Source organism: Chelonia mydas, chromosome 1 (assembly GCF_015237465.2).
Source record: "Chelonia mydas isolate rCheMyd1 chromosome 1, rCheMyd1.pri.v2, whole genome shotgun sequence".
NCBI classification, from domain to species: Eukaryota; Metazoa; Chordata; order Testudines; family Cheloniidae; genus Chelonia; species Chelonia mydas.
In genome coordinates this window covers 1,222,394-1,239,305 of record NC_057849.1, presented here as the reverse complement: position 1 = coordinate 1,239,305, position 16,912 = coordinate 1,222,394, and the positions used below count along the sequence as shown (strand labels likewise).

The following is a 16,912-nucleotide window of genomic DNA, read 5'->3' as shown; positions in this document are numbered from 1 at the left end:
TGTGTAAACAAAGCCTGAGTTGCAGGCTAGTAAAGTGTCCATCGCCTCAAGCCCTGCAGCGTTTAAGAAAATTGCTATTTTCTGCTGGCCTTTCTCACCAAACCCAGCTGCTTGCATAGACATGTCTCAAAACTGTCTGAAACTCTTCCTGGAGTCTGCTGAATGTTTCATCTCTTGGGGGTTTCAGTTGTTCCATCTCCAGGATGGCTCCTTCATTGTTCACCTCAGCCCTGTTACCTCTGCCCTCTCCTCTGGTCTCCCCTCTGGTACCAGGGGTTGTGCTGGGAACTCATCAGAAGGGGGCTCAGTCTGCACTCGAAGGAGGGAGGCGTGATCAGAACTAAAGCAGAGTTATGAGAGCTGTCGGAGAGCCACGCGGTCCCAGCTGTGTGTCTGGTGCAGCCGCCACTCAATGGCCGTTCTCGCGAGCCCCAATCTAGTTCCCCCGAACACGAGATCTGCTCTTAGAGGCCCAGGACACACTTCCCACAGCCAGGCCAGGACCGTGCATTTCCGCTGTCTCTCCCTCACCCAGCAGCCTATGTAACCACCCATTCTTAGCGCTGTTACTCCCCCATCTCCCCGCCTCCCCCCTGTCTGATTTGTTACACACAGTAACTGTGTCTTGTCTTAATTTGATTTCTAAGCTCCTTGGGGCAGGGGCTGTTTCTCCCTCTGTGTTTGCGAAGGGCCCAGGACAAGGGGCCGTGAACTGCAGCGGGGCCTCTGGAGGCTTCCACAATACAAATAATGATCAGAAATAATAAACACAGTAATCCAGCCAAATTAGGGCCAACCCTCCTTCCTTTGCCTTTAGTGACAGACAAAGGATCAAACCGTGCTGGCCAGGTACAGAGTGTTAGTAACCTGAATACAGGTGGACACGGCGTCCCTGTTGGGCTCGGACAGGAGAATTCGGTCCGTCTCGTTCCGGTGCTGAAAGCCCAGGTGCTGCATACCGGGATTCACCAGAGGAGCAGGCAGAGAGCTCAGCGATGGGACATTAGATTTCAAATCCACCTGGGAGAAAATGAACCGAGAGGGAGAGAACTAATCCAATGCAAACACTAATCCAGTCTCTATCCTGCATATACGGCCCCCCTTGTTCCAGGGTAAGTCTGTGGGGCAGGCAAGGCATCTACTCCCAGGAGAGGCCCCGGGCTGCCCTCTGTCCACAGGAACATTTTATTGGTGTTGGTTTTACTGAGTCTGCTCCCCCAAGGGACCCCAGTGTCTGTCATGCGTTGGCAGGTGTCTGAGTGGCAGCGGAAGTGCAGTCCTGGAGTTCACGCCTCACAGGAGCGGGGAGCTCACAAACTCCAGCTAGTCCTGGCTCCCTCTTCCAGCCTTTCCTCTGTATCCTGCCAAAAACCAGCCCCTCCCAGAGTGGGGGTCCATTTCTCTCTTGGCATGATGGAGAGACCGGGCTTACAGCAGGGAAGTCCGGACTCCCAGGGTCTGTCTGTCATCCTGTCACTCATTCTCTATCTGACCTTGGTGAAGGCCGTGCCTCAGTTTACTTATCTGTATAATGGGGATTTGTTCATAGTGACTTTCCTTTGCTAGGTGTTTAGAAGATCCTTCAGCGAAAGGTGCTGCACAGTATGATGATAGTTACTGATGAGAATTACCCGTCTCTGATAACTTAGCAATAATCCTGCGTGTTTGCAGAAAGTGTTTGTGTCTCCCCACTCTCATCTGCCTCCAGATTTGTCTGTCTACTATCTACCCATCCATCTTGGAGATTTACAGGGTATCAGACCCTATGGAGACCTACGTCTTATTCCTAGTTTTCCTACTAATCAACTATAATTGTTAAATATACACAAATACCCAGAGCCGCCAATTCCTCTCTCACTTAGCAGAGAGCCCAAGAGTTCTCATCTCCCTTTGGGAAGGGCCTTTAATGACTGTTTACTCCTCAAGCTGGTTTAATAGCACAGAAGTGGAAACATGGAAACAGAGATATTGGCTAGAATGTATCAAGTCTCCGGTTGTTAACATCCAGATGTCGCTTTTCCCCTGGGGAGTGAGTGTTCCCCACTGGGATTGCACAGAGCTATAATATAAATGGTGCACATCCCTGTGTCGGCTCTCGGCGTGGGATGTTGCTGCAGATGCTGGGGTGAGAGAGGTGTGGGACACGGCTACCTGAAGGGGATTCCCAGGGAAGACACTTCCGTCTCAGAATTCACAGGTACCATCTCTTGCTGCTCGATACACCCAGTACAATGTGGGCATGATGGAAGAGAGATTAGGTCTGTTGTTCTTTCCACACTGCACAGCCCAGGGCCCTTGCCACAGGGGATGAGTTCAGTCCAGTATCATTGACCAAAATGTCCCTCTTTGTTGTGCATCCCCACCTGCCCTGGCTGATGGCCTCCAGCCCCGAGATGGCTGCATTTCTGTGGCACAGGGGATCCTTCATGATGAAAGGTGTTAGTAGATGTTCAATACAAGTCCAGATTCTGAGGCCATGGCCCGTACTTAACTCAGGCTGCACGGAGGCAAAGTTCCCCTTCGAGAAAGACCTGAGTAAAGACCTCAGGAGCCAGCTGAGTGTTAATGCACAGAGACTGTCACCTCCTCCTCTTGCCTAACTTTTATCTGCAGGAAAGCACGGAGGTGTAAGGGCTCCTCACTGGAACATAAATGCCTGATCTACTTTCTTTACTGATAATTTTATAGGATTCAAGCTCAGAGGGGATTATTAGATCATCCCATCTGACATCCTGTATAACACAGGCCATTAAATTTCACCTAGTTACACCAATATTGAGCCCAATGATTTGTCTTAGACTAAGATCTGCGGTAGACTAGGATTTTCCACCATTGAATCATAGAAGCATAGGCTGAGAAGGGACCACAAGTTTAACCCTCTGCCGAGATGCAGGATTTGTTGTGTCTAAAGCATCCAAGACAGATAACTATTAAGCCTTCTTTGGAAAACCTCCAACAAAGGAGCTTCCACAAGCTCCTGAGGCTTCATAGAAATCATAGAATATCAGGGTTGGAAAGGACCTCAGGAGTTCATCTAGTCCAACCTCCTGCTCAAAGCAGGACCAACCCAAACTAAATCATCCCAGCCAGGGCTTTGTGAAGCCAGGCCTTAAAAACCTCTAAGGAAGGAGATTCCACCACCTCCTGAGGTAACCCATTCCAGTGCTTCACCACCCTCCTAGGGAAATAGTCTTTCCTAATATCCAACCTAGACCTCCTCCACTGCAACTTGAGACCATCACTCCTTGTTCTATCATCTGCCACCACTGAGAACAGCCGAGCTCCATCCTCTTTGGTACCCCACTTTCAGGCAGTTGAAAGCTGCTATCAAATCCCCACTTACTCTTCTACTCTGAAGACTAAATAAACCCAATTTCCTCAGCTTCTCCTAATAAGTCATTTGCCCCAGCCCCCTTATAATTTTCGTTGCTCTCCACTGCACTCTTTCCAATTTGTCTACATCCTTTCTGCAGTGGGGGACCCAAAACTGGACCCAATACTCCAGATATGGCCTCACCAGTGCTGAATAGAAGGGAGTAATCACTTCTCTCGATCTGCTGGCATTGCAACAACGGCACACTGCTGACTCATATCCAGCTTCTCATCTACTCTCATCCCCAGGTCCTTTTCTGCACAACTGCTGCTCAGCCAGTCAGTCCCCAGCCTGTAGCAGTGCATGGGATTCTTCCATCCTAAGTGCAGACCATTAATGAAGATGTTGAACAAAACCAGCACCAGGACAGACCCCTGGGGCACTGTGCTTCATACCAGCTGCCAGCTAGAAATCAACCCATTGATCACTATGCGTTGAGCACGAAAATCTAGCCAGCTTTCTATCCACCTTAGAGTCCATTCATCCAGCCCATACTTCTTTAACTTGCTGGCAAGAATACTGTTAGAGAGCATATCAAAAGCTTTGCTAAACTCAAGATATATCACATCCACTGCTTTCCCCATATCCACAGAGCCAGTTATCTCATCATAGAAGGAAATCAGGTTGGTCAGGCATGACTTGCCCTTAGCAAATCCATGTTGACTGTTCCTGATCACCTTCCTCTTCTCCAAGTACCTCAAAATGGATTCCTTGAGGCCCTGCTCCATGATTTCTCCAGGGACAGAGTTGAGGCTAACCGGTCTGTAGTTCCCTGGGTTCTCTTTCTTCCCTTTTTCAAAGATGGATCCTATATTTGCTTTTTTTCAATCATCCGGGACCTCTCCTGATAGCCAGAAATTTAAAGATAATGGCCAATGGTTTTGCAATCACATCAGCCAACTCCCTCATCACCCTCAGATGCATTAGTCCCATTGACTTGTGCATGTCCAGTTTTACTAAATAGTCCTGCACCTGTTCTCTCACGGTTGAGGGCAGCAGTCTGGGAGCTAACCTTGTTCATGAAGACCTAGGCAAAAAGGCTTTGAGTACTTCAGTTTTTTCTACATCATCTGTCACTAGGTTTCCTCCCCCATTCATTAAGGGTCCACACTTTCCCTGATCTTCTTGTTGCTAACATACCTGTAGAAACCCTTCTTGTTACCATTCACATCCCTTGCTAGCTGCACCTCCATTTGTTTTTTGGCCTTCCTGGTTGCACCCCTGCATGCCCAAGGAATATGTGTATACTCCTCCCTAGTCATCTGTCCAGATTTCCCCTTCTTGTAAGCTTCCTTTTTGTGTTTAAGCTCACTGAAGATTTCACTGTTAAGCCAAGCTGGTTGCCTGCCATATTTGCTATTCTTTCTGCACATCGTAAGGGAGTCAAAGTCTGCTTTTCTGAAGTCCAGGGTCCATATTTTGCTGCTCTCCTTTCTTCCTTTTTTCAGGATCCTGAACTCAACCATCTCATGGCCACTGCTGCCCAGGTTGCCACCCACTTCTACTTCCCCTACCAATTCTTTCCTGGTTGTGAGCAGCAGGTCAAAAGGAGAATGGCCTCTAGTCAGTTCCTCCAGCACTTGTACCAGGAAGTTGTCCCCAACACTCTCCAAAAGCTGCCGGTATTGTCTGTGCACTGCTGTATTGCTCTCCCAGCAAATGGCAGGGTGATTGAAGACCCCCATTAGAACCAGGGCCTGTAAAACAAATTCACTTTGTTTATGCAAAGTTTGTTTGTGGGGGAGGTTTCGGTTGGATATTAGGAAAAACTTTTTCACTAGGAGGGTGGTGAAGCCCTGGAATGCATTACCTAGGGAGGTGGTGGAATCTCCTTCCTTAGAAGTTTTTAAGGTCAGACTTGACAAAGCCCTGGCTGGGATGATTTAGTTGGGGATTCGTCCTGCTTTGAGCAGGGGTTGGACTAGACACCGCCTGAGGTCTCTTCCAACCCTGATATTCTATGATTCTATGATTCTATGCATCCAATGATCACATCAGCCCTTTTGGTTACAGCATCACATGAGGAGCTCAGAATGAGTTCGTTGTTCATAATGACCTCTAAATCCTCTAAACGTAAGCCATTCCCTAATACAGTGCTACAATGTGTTGGTGGAGGCCTGCATTCTTTCCAAATGCAGAACAAAACTATTTCTTGAACACTTCTCCCTTTTCTGCAACATTATCAAGTTTTCTTTCTCCCTCTAGGAATTGGCCTAAACTTTTTCTAGGATTTCTTTTATTCTTAATATACTTAATAACCGCCTTTTTGTTATCCATAGCCCTGCCAAGCATGGATTTTTCACTGAAGTCTTTAATGTCCCTTATCAGTTTTCATAACTTCCAATTTGTATTGACTGCTATCTATTTTTCCCTTTTCCCATTTGTTATATATTGCTTCCCCCCTCCCTCCCAAATGCTGACTTCATTTTGTCACTTACCTGGGATTTTAGCCAAAGCTGTCCACTTTCTTGGCTGAGGAATCGTGGCTTTTAGCGATCAAGTAAACTATTCTTAAGGAATTCTCAATTGTTACTCCCATTTTTCTGTCTAAATTTTTCCTCCCAATCAGTTTTGCTGATAATTTGCTTCAGCTTTGGGGAATTAACTCCTCTCAAGCACTGAGTATTTATCGAGATTACTGTGTGGGAACTGTTCCCTGTTTGTTCCTTGGAATGTACTCAGTTCCAATCTTTAATTTTGTTCTCCTCTATCATATGGCCAAAAGAGAGAGAATTTAACTGGGAACTGTCCAAGAAGAGTGAAGGTGAATGCTGCATTAGGGGGGTTATGTTGTGAGCTGAAGGTGAGAATATTAAATCATAGAATCCAGACAGCCTTTGACAAGGTCCCTCACCAAAGGCTCTTCTGTAAATTAAGTTGTCATGGGATAAGAGGAAAGATCCTTTCATGGACTGAGAACGGGTTAAAAGACAGGGAACAAAGGGTAGGAATAAATGGTAAATTTTCAGACTGGAGAGGGGTAACTAGTGGTGTTCCCCAAGGGTCATTCCTAGCACCAATCCTATTCAACTTATTCATAAATGATCTGGAGAAAGGGGTAAACAGTGAGGTGGCAAAGTTTGCAGATGATACTAAACCGCTCAAGATAGTCAAGACCAAAGCAGACTATGAAGAACTTCAAAAAGATCTCACCAAACTAAGTGACTGGGCAACAAAATGGCAAATGAAATGTAATGTGGATAAATGTAAAGTAATGCACATTGGAAAGCATAACCCCAACTATTCATACAATATGATGGGGGCTAATTTAGCTACAACTAATCAGGAGAAAGATCTTGGAGTCATCAGGGATAGTTCTCTGAAGACATCCATGCAGAGTGCAGTGGCAGTCAAAAAAGCAAATGGGAAGTTAGGACTCATTAAAAAAGGGATAGAGAATAAGATGGAGAATATCTTATTGCCCTTATATAAATCCATGGTATGCCCACATCTTGAATACTGCATACAGATGTGGTCCCCTCATCTCAAAAAAGATATACTGGCATTATGAAAGGTTCAGAGAAGGGCAACTAAAACGATTAGGGGTTTGGAATGGGTCCTATATGCCCCAGAGGGAGTGAGCCTAACAGGTAAGGATCAAGTGATCTCTCTCCTGCCATCCATCTCCATCATCTGACAAACAGAGGCTAGGGACACCTTTCCTTATCCATCCTGGCTAATCGCCATTAAATGGACTTAACCTCCATGAATTTATCTAGTTCTCTTCTAAACCCTGTTATAGTCCTAGCCTTCACAACCTCCTCAGGCAGGGAGTTCCACAGGTTGACTGTGCGCTGTGTGAAGAAGGACTTCCTTTTATTTCTTTTAAACCTGCTACCCATTAATTTCATTTGGTGGCCCCTAGTTCTTATATTGTGGGAACAAGTAAATAACTTTTCCTTATTCACTTTCTCCACACCACTCATGATTTTATAGACCTCTATCATATCCCCCCTTAGTCTCCTCTTTTCCAAGCTGAAAAGTCCTAGTCTCTTTAATCTTGCCTCCTATGGGGAAGGCACCCGGCCAGGTTTATTGCCAGATGAAACAGTCTCAAGCTCCCCGGATCAGATGTCTACCTTCTGCTAGTACATATGTGCTCCCTGACAATGGACACAGCTCAGTCAGTGGCGGGATTTACCACTGCCCCCTAGGCCAGACAGAGACAACGCCCCAGGGATGTATTCTTATACACAGGTACAAACAAGTTACTCATCACTCCCGACGTATTAAGGTGCAACCCCTCTACGCAGTCAGGTGTCGTCTCTCACCTTGTACATGTTGGTTCAAACAAAAACAACTCTATCCATCATAGTACCCTTTTGCCCATCTTCAGGATGGGTCCGCCTGTTCCTTGTAATCTCTGTGGAATGTGCAAGTATCCGAGTGTTCTGGTACCTTTTAATGATGTGTATTTTTGCAACATCAGCCCTCTTCTTGCCAGCTTCTGTGAGCAGGGCCTGCCTCTGGCTCACAGTTTAACTTTGCTTTATGTTAGCAAGGTCTTGACCATCACTTTAGTTCAGGACTCAGGCCTCATACCGGGCCTCTGATACAGGGGTTTATGTTTCAGGGCCTCATCTTACTACATTCCCCCACTTCTTGTCTTTTTATGAGGAGTATTTTTACCCATCATCCCAGAAAAGCATAATGCATGGACTAAAGATAACCCAGTGGGCTAAACACTGTTATTAGGAAGGCTGTGTTGGACAGAAGTGACTTTGTCTGTACAAAGTGCAAGCTGGTCTCCATATTGCAAGAGAAGGTTCAAGGTCTGGAGCAACAGGTATTGACCCTGCGTTGCATAAGAGAAAATTTCCTGGACAGACGTCAGGATATGCTTCTACGGACACAATGTTCTGAAGATTCAGAGCAGGCTGCGCAGCGGGAACAGGAGGACAGTGAAGAAATTTGGCAGCATGTGACCTGCAGAAGAAGAAAGGGGAGTGTCCATGTACCAGCAGCGCAGATACAGGTAAGTAACCGTTTTCATGTTCTCTCTACAGGTACTAATGCGGAGAGTGGACGAGATGATACATCTGAGGGAAGGGAGCAGAAGGAGACTCCGGCGATTGGAAGGCATGAGATGCACTGTCCTAGGGTTGGGGGTTCCACGACCACCGCTCCCAAGAGGAGGAGGCGGGTGGTGGTGATCGGGGACTCTCTCCTCAGGGGGACTGAGTCATCTATCTGCCACTCCGACCGGGAAAACCGAGAAGTCTGCTGCTTGCCAGGGGCTAAGATTCGCGATGTGACGGAGAGACTGCTGAGACTCATCAAGCCCTCGGAATGCTACCCCTTCCTGCTTCTCCATGTGGGCACCAATGATACTGCCAAGAATGACCTTGAGCAGATCACTGTGGACTATGTGGCTCTGGGAAGAAGGATAAAGGAGTTTGAGGTGCAAGTCGTGTTCTCGTCCATCCTCCCCGTGGAAGGAAAAGGCCTGGGTAGAGACCGTTGAATCGTGGAAGTCAACGAATGGCTATGCAGGTGGTGTCGGAGAGAAGGCTTTGGATTCTTTGGCCATGGGATGGTGTTCCAAGAAGGAGGAGTGCTAGGCAGAGACGGGCTCCACCTAATGAAGAGGGGGAAGAGCATCTTCGCAAGCAGGCTGGCTAACCTAGTGAGGAGGGCTTTAAACTAGGTTCACCGGGGGAAGGAGACCAAAGCCCTGAGGTAAGTGGGGAAGCAGGATACCAGGAGGAAGCATGAGCAGGAGAGTCCGAGAGGGGAGGGCTCCTGCCTTGTACTAAGAAAGCAGGACAAACAGCAAGTTATCTCAAGTGCCTATACACAAATGCAAGAAGCCTTGGAAACAAGCAGGGAGAACTGGAAGTCCTGGCACAGTCAAGGAATTAGGATGTGATTGGAATAATAGACACTTGGTGGGATAACTCACCTGACTGGAATACTGTCATGGATGGTTATAAACTGTTCAGGAAGGACAGGCAGGGCAGAAAAGGTGGAGGAGTTGCACTGTATGAAAGGGAGCAGTATGACTGCTCAGAGCTCCGGTATGAAACTGCAGAAAAACCTGAGAGACTGGATTAAGTTTAGAAGCATGAGCAACAAGGGTGATGTCATGGTGGGAGTCTGCTATAGACCACCGGGCCAGGGGGATGAGGTGGATGAGGCTTTCTTCCGGCAACTAATGGAAAAATATTGCTTGGGCATGCAGGAGTGAAATCAGTAAGGCCAAATCACACCTGGAGTTGCAGCTAGCAAGAGATGTTAAGAGTAACAAGAAGGGTTTCTTCAGGTATGTTAGCAAGAAGAAGAAAGTCAAGTAAAGTGTGGGCCCCTGACTGAATGAGGGAGGCAACCTAGTGACAGAGGATGTGGAAAAAGCTAATGTACTCAATGCTTTTTTTGCCTCTGTCTTCACGAACAAGGTCAGCTCCTAGACTGCTGCACTTGACAGCACAAAAAGAAGTGGAGAAAGAAGTGGTTCTGGACTATTTAGAAAAGCTGGACGAGCACAAGTCCATGGGGCCGGATGCGCTGCATCCGAGAGTGCTAAAGGAGTTGGTGGATGTGATTGCAGAGCCATTGGCCATTATCTTTGAAAACTCATGGCAATCGGGGGAGGTCCCGGACGACTGGAAAAAGGCTAATGTAGTGCCCATCTTTAAAAAAGGGAAGAAGGAGGATCTGGGGAACTACAGGCCCGTCAGCCTCACCTCAGTCCCTGGAAAAATCATGGAGCAGGTCCTCAAGGAACCAATTCTGAAGCACTTAGAGGAGAGGAAAGTGATCAGGAACAGTCAGCATGGATTCACCAAGGGCAAGTCATGCCTGACTAATCTAATTGCCTTCTATGACGAGATAACTGGCTCTGTGGATGAGGGGAAAGCAGTGGACGTGTTGTTCCTTGACTTTAGCAAAGCTTTTGACACAGTCTCCCACAGTATTCTTGCCAGCAAGTTAAAGAAGTATGGGCTGGATGAATGGACTATAAGGTGGATAGAAAGCTGGCTAGATTGTCGGGCTCAACGGGTAGTGATCAATGGCTCCATGTCTAGCTGGCGGCCGGTATCAAGTGGAGTGCCCCAAGGGTCAGTCCTGGGGCCGGTTTTGTTCAATATCTTCATTAATGATCTGGAGGATGGTGTGGATTTCACCCTCAGCAAGTTTGCAGATGACACTAAACTGGGAGGAGAGGTAGATAAGTTGGAGGGCAGGGGTAGCATACAGAGGGCCCTAGACAAATTAAAGGATTGGGCCAAAAGAAATCTGATGAGGTTCAACAAGGACAAGTGCAGAGTCCTGCACTTAGGACGGAAGAATCCCATTCACCGCTACAGACTAGGGACCGAATGGCTCGGCAGCAGTTCTGTAGAAAAGGACCTTGGGTTACAGTGGACCAGAATCTGGCTATGAGTCAGCAGTGTGCCCTTGTTGCCAAGAAGGCCAATGGCATTTTGGGATGTATAAGTAGGGGCATTGCCAGCAGATCGAGGGACGTGATCGTTCCCCTCTATTTGACATTGGTGAGGCCTCATCTGGAGTACTGTGTCCAGTTTTGAGCCCCACACTACAAGAAGGATGTGGAAAAATTGGAAAACGTCCAGCAGAGGGCAACAAAAATGATTAGGGGACTGGAACACATGAGTTATGAGGAGAGGCTGAGGGAACTGGGGATTGTTTAGTCTACGGAAGAGAAGAATGAGGGGGGATTTGATAGCTGCTTTCAACTACCTGAAAGGGGGTTCCAAAGAGGATGGATCTAGACTGTTCTCAGTGGTAGCAGATGACAGAACAAGGAGTAATGGTCTCAAGTTGCAGTGGGGGCGGTTTAGGTTGGATATTAGGAAAAACTTTTTCAGTAGGAGCATGGTGAAACACTGGAATGGGTTACCTAGGGAGTTGGTGGAAACTCCTTCCTGAGAGGTTTTTAAGGTCAGGCTTGACAAAGCCCTGGCTGGGATGATTTAGTTGGGGATTGGTCCTGCTTTGAGCAGGGGGTTGGACTAGATGACCTCCTGAGGTCCCTTCCAACCCTATGATTCTATGATTCTATATGGTTACTTTATTTTACCATCCCTACACTCATGCCCCATCGGTCTTTTTAGTCTGCGCATTCCCTCACACGACTGAGAGGCAGATTTTATTATCCAATTATTTTTTAGTGCCTTATGGTGGGCCTGGGAATGTTAGGCCCGGGACGATGACTGAGGAATGTAGTATTGTGATTGAGCCTTAGGCACTCCCAAATAATTAATATATATGAATAATATGGATATGGCGTATATATTTGTAGTGTGTATGGGCATCTATGTATAGTATGCATGTGTACATATAACAGCACTTTATAACCAAGCACAACAATTCTTTTCCAATCTGTTGTTGTAGTTTGGCCCTTGTGGTACTGCAGATAGCAACCCACTTTTATTCGGGCAATTACAGTTCCCATTTGTATCGTTAGTAGTCGTAGGCTGAGTCTTTTGAAATACTGAGATACTAGGATTGTGATGATGTGTCCCACACTGCTGTGTATATGAGAAGTAAAACAGAAATTTGGAGAAGTGACACTACCACTGAGGCCATTACATATAAATCTATTGTAATTAGTTACTACACAGGACTGTCCATCCGTGGTATAGGGTACCCTGACTGCTGGTAAGGTTCACTGGGCAGGAAACAGGAGCGGCTGCTTCTCTGTTCCATGGGTTGAACTGCTCCGTGATACACCAGTAGTTGATGTAGATCCAGTTGTTTCTTATGGATGCTGTCTTCCAGATAACCACCTGAAGGGACAGTAACCAATTTATCAAATATACACCGAAGAAGATTGTTTTGAATAACATGTGCCTCACTCGGGATGCAGTGTCACTGACCCAAATTACGGCTGGTGCGAACAGGCGATTTGTTTACCCACTTTGTAGTTACTGTGCAACTTTTTGTTTGTTTACCACTTTGTTTTCCGCTTGCCTTCCCGTTGTTTGCTGCCATTCGTTTGTTGATTTATACCCGTGTGTTGGTTCAACAGTTGAGCAATGTTATCCACACTGTAAGTGTTGTACAGCAATCCGACAATACAGCAATCTGACTATACAGCAATCCTACGAAAGTACAACAATAATACAATCGTACAGCAATAACACCGTTGTTTTTACACAGTAACCAAGTTGAAATTAAATGACCCTTTACCCTGGTCCAGCTAGTTGTTTTCAGCTGACTGTTAACTTAATTGTCCGTATATGGTAGACAGAGGATGCATTTGACCAGTCTCCTGTTTATAAAGCACTCCATTTTTTTTTCTTGATGCTTGGGAGGTTGCTTCACTGTAGACTGATATTTTCTGGTGTCTTTGGTCTGTAGGATGCAACTTAAACACCTTTTGCTAGTTAACATCGTAAAGTGTTTTGTTTTTTTCTTTTTCGTTTTTGTTTTTGTTTTCAGTAACCCAAACTTAATACAAAGTTTAATGTAGCTTGTTTACAATGTAATAGGGACAATGTAATAGGGACCGAGTCTTTTATAACACAAGCTGTACTTTGGCAATTGTTGTGTAGACATTTGTTTTCACTTGAGGTGCAGCATTAATATTTTATACTAGATAAAATGCTTAACTCTAAAACCTGCTGTGGGAAGGTGTGTTGTTGTTGTTGTTTTTTCCTGCTGAACATTCTGTGTTAGCAAAAGAGTCAATAACATGATTCACACCAAGCTTTTTAGAGTTAATTTGTGTGTGATACCGATTTCACTCTTGTTAACTCTTTCGAAGCACAAACTTTAACAACCACTGCTTCCCATTAACATAAGATAACAAAAGAAAAGCGTATAAAATTAAACCAACTACAAAATGAAACCAAAATAAATTTTAAATACAGATCCATGCAAATACTTTGAGGGTAATATACTTTTATGATGCTTGGTGGTGTTTGGAAGACGAAGGTGGAAACCAGTTGAAATTGTTTGGTTAGCTTTATGCATAAATTGTCATTTTAAAACATTTTTGCTATGACATTCTTATAACTATATTCAAAAGTGCAAACAATTTATAAAAAGCCCAAACAAGAAATTGACATTTTGTTAATATTACCTTACTCTTATGATTGAGGTTCCCCACCGTTCTATTTCTTTGACTAAAAACAAAACTGTGATTAATAAAAGAGAACTATTTTTGTTTGTGATTGCTTTATTTGATGAGGCAGAAATCGATGTGCATATATTTATAATGGAGACCTTGTTGAACTTTGAAAAAAAAATCGTATTAATAATATTACGGTGGTTATACCCCAACCACAACATTGAAATAATTTGCTAACACTTATATATAAGTATTTTTAAAAGGGAATAAAATTGACATTTTGTTGCAACAAAATAAAAATAATGAAAAGTAGTTACGTGACAAACACAACACAAGGCCACACACATGACATACAGGACCAACTTACACTTAAAAACAAATGGTGCCAGAATGTTATTTATAACTATACAAAATAAGGCAAAATAAACAAAAGGGTTAAACATTTAAATAAGCAAGTTATTGCCTTGTTATTTAAAACTTTTAATAAAAATTGATAAAATTTATATAATTATTTGCAAAATTTGTTGTATTAATTTAGTAACAAGGAATTTTGCATTAATTTAAATTTAACATTATTTTAAAACTATGCTGTATGGAAGGAAGAAAAGGCCATGTTTTAAAGATTAGTTAGTGGTTAGGGTTAGAAGCAGAATGGGCATTTCTGTCACTTGGCAACACCAAGTTGGTGTTGGTCCTGCTGTCAGCCAGGCATTTTACTGGATGACATCCTGAGGTGTCATCCAACCCTCATCTTCTATGACTCTGTGCTTCTTTGTCTCTTCTCTAAACGAAACAGTTCCAGATTTTTCAGTCCGTCTGCATCAGGCAGTCTCCCCCATTCTCAGAGCCTGTCTCAGAAATCCCCTTTCTCTCTGCTGTATCCTTTACAGAGACTGAGCGATCAAAACTGAGCGCATGTCCAGACCACGTTATTCACTATCCCATTCCTTAGGCATCTGAACATTGTCTTTGTTTTGGACACTTTTACAAATGAGCAGGTGTTTTTCAATGACACCAGATCACAGGAGCCAGTTAACCGCCCCCTCTGGTTAAATGGGGTGACCCTATTGAGGAATCTGGACTCTTGGGGCCCACGTTCCAAATTTAAGGACTTGGATAGAAAGTGGCTTGGAGTTCCTGGGCCAGGAAGAAGTGGGAGAAGGCAGCCAGCCTCCCCCATTTTTGCCCCCCTACTCGGTATTCTAGCCACTAGGCTATCCAGCCTCCAGGGATGCAGCCACAGGCCTACTGCATGGACTATCTAGCCTGGCTTTCATTGCACTAAGCAACAATGATGGAAAGCCTATATCCACACTCATGTTTGATGATGGTGCCTATTACATTTTCCCACACCATGAAGTGTAGGAATTATTGACACATGGAGTAGGGTCAGTTATTCTGAATAATGAAAATGTCATTTTTTCAGTGTGTGAAGAGCAACCAATCTGCTACACCCATTAGAACAGCCTCCAGTAGTGCATGTAATGTCTCATATTCACATTGTCTCTCCATCCAGGCATTTGTACTGAGACCATCACCCTGGACACGTACAGGAAGTCAGGGGAACATACAGTACAAACAGGAGACACCGTTCTGCCTCGGATTTGGACACCTTCTCCCCTACTCCATGTCAGATTCTAATGCACCCAACTTCACCAACCCCTCCACCTTCATCCTGCTGGGCATTCCTGGCCTGGAGACGGCCCACATCTGGATCTCCATCCCCTTCTGCACCATTTATGCCATAGCCATATTGGGGAACTTCACCATCCTCTTTATTGTCAAGATGGAGCAGAGCCTTCATGAGCCCATGTACTATTTCCTCTGCATGCTGGCCGTCACCGACCTGGTTGTGTCCACGTCCACCCTGCCCAAAACACTGAGCATCTTCTGGTTCAATTCCAGGGAGATCGATTTCAGTGCCTGCCTCACCCAGATGTACTTCATTCAGTGCTTCTCAGTGATGGCATCTGGGATCATTGTGGCCATGGCTTTGGATCGCTACGTGGCCATCTGTCATCCCCTGAGACATTCCACCATCCTGACAAACCCCGTGGTGGCCACGATTGGCCTGGCCGTGGTGTTGCGTGGCTGCATGATCGTACTGCCAACTCCCTTCCTGGCGAGGCAATGGCCATATTGCAGAACCAACATCATCCCCCACACATACTGTGATGGCATGGCCGTGGTGAAGCTGGCCTGCGCTGACACCCATGTCAGTAGTTACTATGGCCTCTCTGTGGCATTCTTGGTGATGGGTCTGGATGTGTTTTTTATCACCGTGTCCTATACTCAGATCCTCAGGGCCATCTTCAGCCTCCCCACAAAGGACACCCGGCTCAAGACTTTTAGGACCTGCAGCTCCCACCTCTGTGTCTTCTTAGCCTTTAGCATCCCAGCTCTCTTCTCCTTCCTCACTCAGCGGTTTGGCCAGAATGTGCCCCTGCATTTCCATGTTCTCATGGCCAACATTTACCTCCTGGTGCCCCCCATGTTAAACCCCATCATCTACGGGTTGGGGACCAAACATATTCGGGACAGGCTGCTCCAGCTCTTTACTTGTAAAGGGACCTAAAGTTTTCACTGGTCCTCTGTCTTTCAGGCCCAGCTCCAAACAGAGCTTGCTGGTGACATGGTGCTGGGCCCTCTTCTCTGACACTACTGGGCACTACTGAGAGACATTAATCCCTTTCCTGAACTTATTGTGCAGGGTCAGTGTGTGACAAACTGGGGAATCGGTCTGTGTACAACTCATTGAGTTGTCACCTTTCTAATTGTTTGTTAATAGACCCCAAGGCCCCTTTGCCACTCCAATTCTACCAATGCCCTGCCTGGCTCTGCCTCTGCCACTCAAGGCCCTGTCCCTGTCGCTTGCTGCTGTCTTACCCTCCCCTTGACAATCGCTGGACCTTCTCCCTCCTCCCCCCTTCCCCAGGTGCAAGGGAGCCATTTAAGGTTTTGGTATGGGTGACAATTTTAAACATGATACAAGAGGCTATTTAGGCACTCAGAAACTCTAATTGTTTGGCAGATAACTTAGCCATTAGCTCACAGGAGCACTGCATCTAATTCCTATATAAAAGAATGAAAAATAAATAAATATTAGACCCACTCAGCTCTGGTACTAACATGTGCTGGCATCTTGGGGAAGGGAGGGGCAAGCAGGAGCAAGGGAGGAGAGATTTCAGGGGTGCACAGCGGGCCCACCACAGTCCCAGACTGCATGCTGGGGGGATCTAGTCACATAGTGTTGGAGTCTTTTATGGATTGGCTTGTTATGGCCTTGTTTTGAGATGGGATTAGCTTGATTTTTGGCTTATTTTGAAAGTAGGGGTGTTTATTTACAGCGTGCAAGTTGGCATTAGTGAAATTAGGGTGTTACAGTGGGGGACAGATATATCTTGGGTCTATAAAAGAACATCAGAATCACCCTACTGAGTGAGACCAAGGGTCCATCTGACCCAGTATCCTGGTTTCCAACAGTGACCAATACCACGTGCCTC

The 16,912-nt window shown here is 45.7% G+C and overlaps 1 protein-coding gene across 1 annotated transcript; it reads left to right on the top strand.

Moving 5' to 3' along the window:
* Positions 1–2,070: 2,070 nt before the first annotated feature.
* Positions 2,071–15,984, top strand: LOC102931426 (olfactory receptor 52R1-like). Its single transcript, XM_037889547.2, has 3 exons — positions 2,071–2,197; positions 2,614–2,627; positions 14,926–15,984. Exons 1-3 carry the CDS (start codon positions 2,071–2,073, stop codon positions 15,982–15,984), a joined length of 1,200 nt encoding a protein of 399 aa, XP_037745475.2.
* The last annotated feature ends 928 nt before the right edge of the window (positions 15,985–16,912 follow it).

Bases quoted from the DNA above. Each gene is read 5' to 3' on its own strand.
- LOC102931426 (XM_037889547.2), top strand. From the start codon at position 2,071: ATGGTGCACATCCCTGTGTCGGCTCTCGGCGTGGGATGTTGCTGCAGA.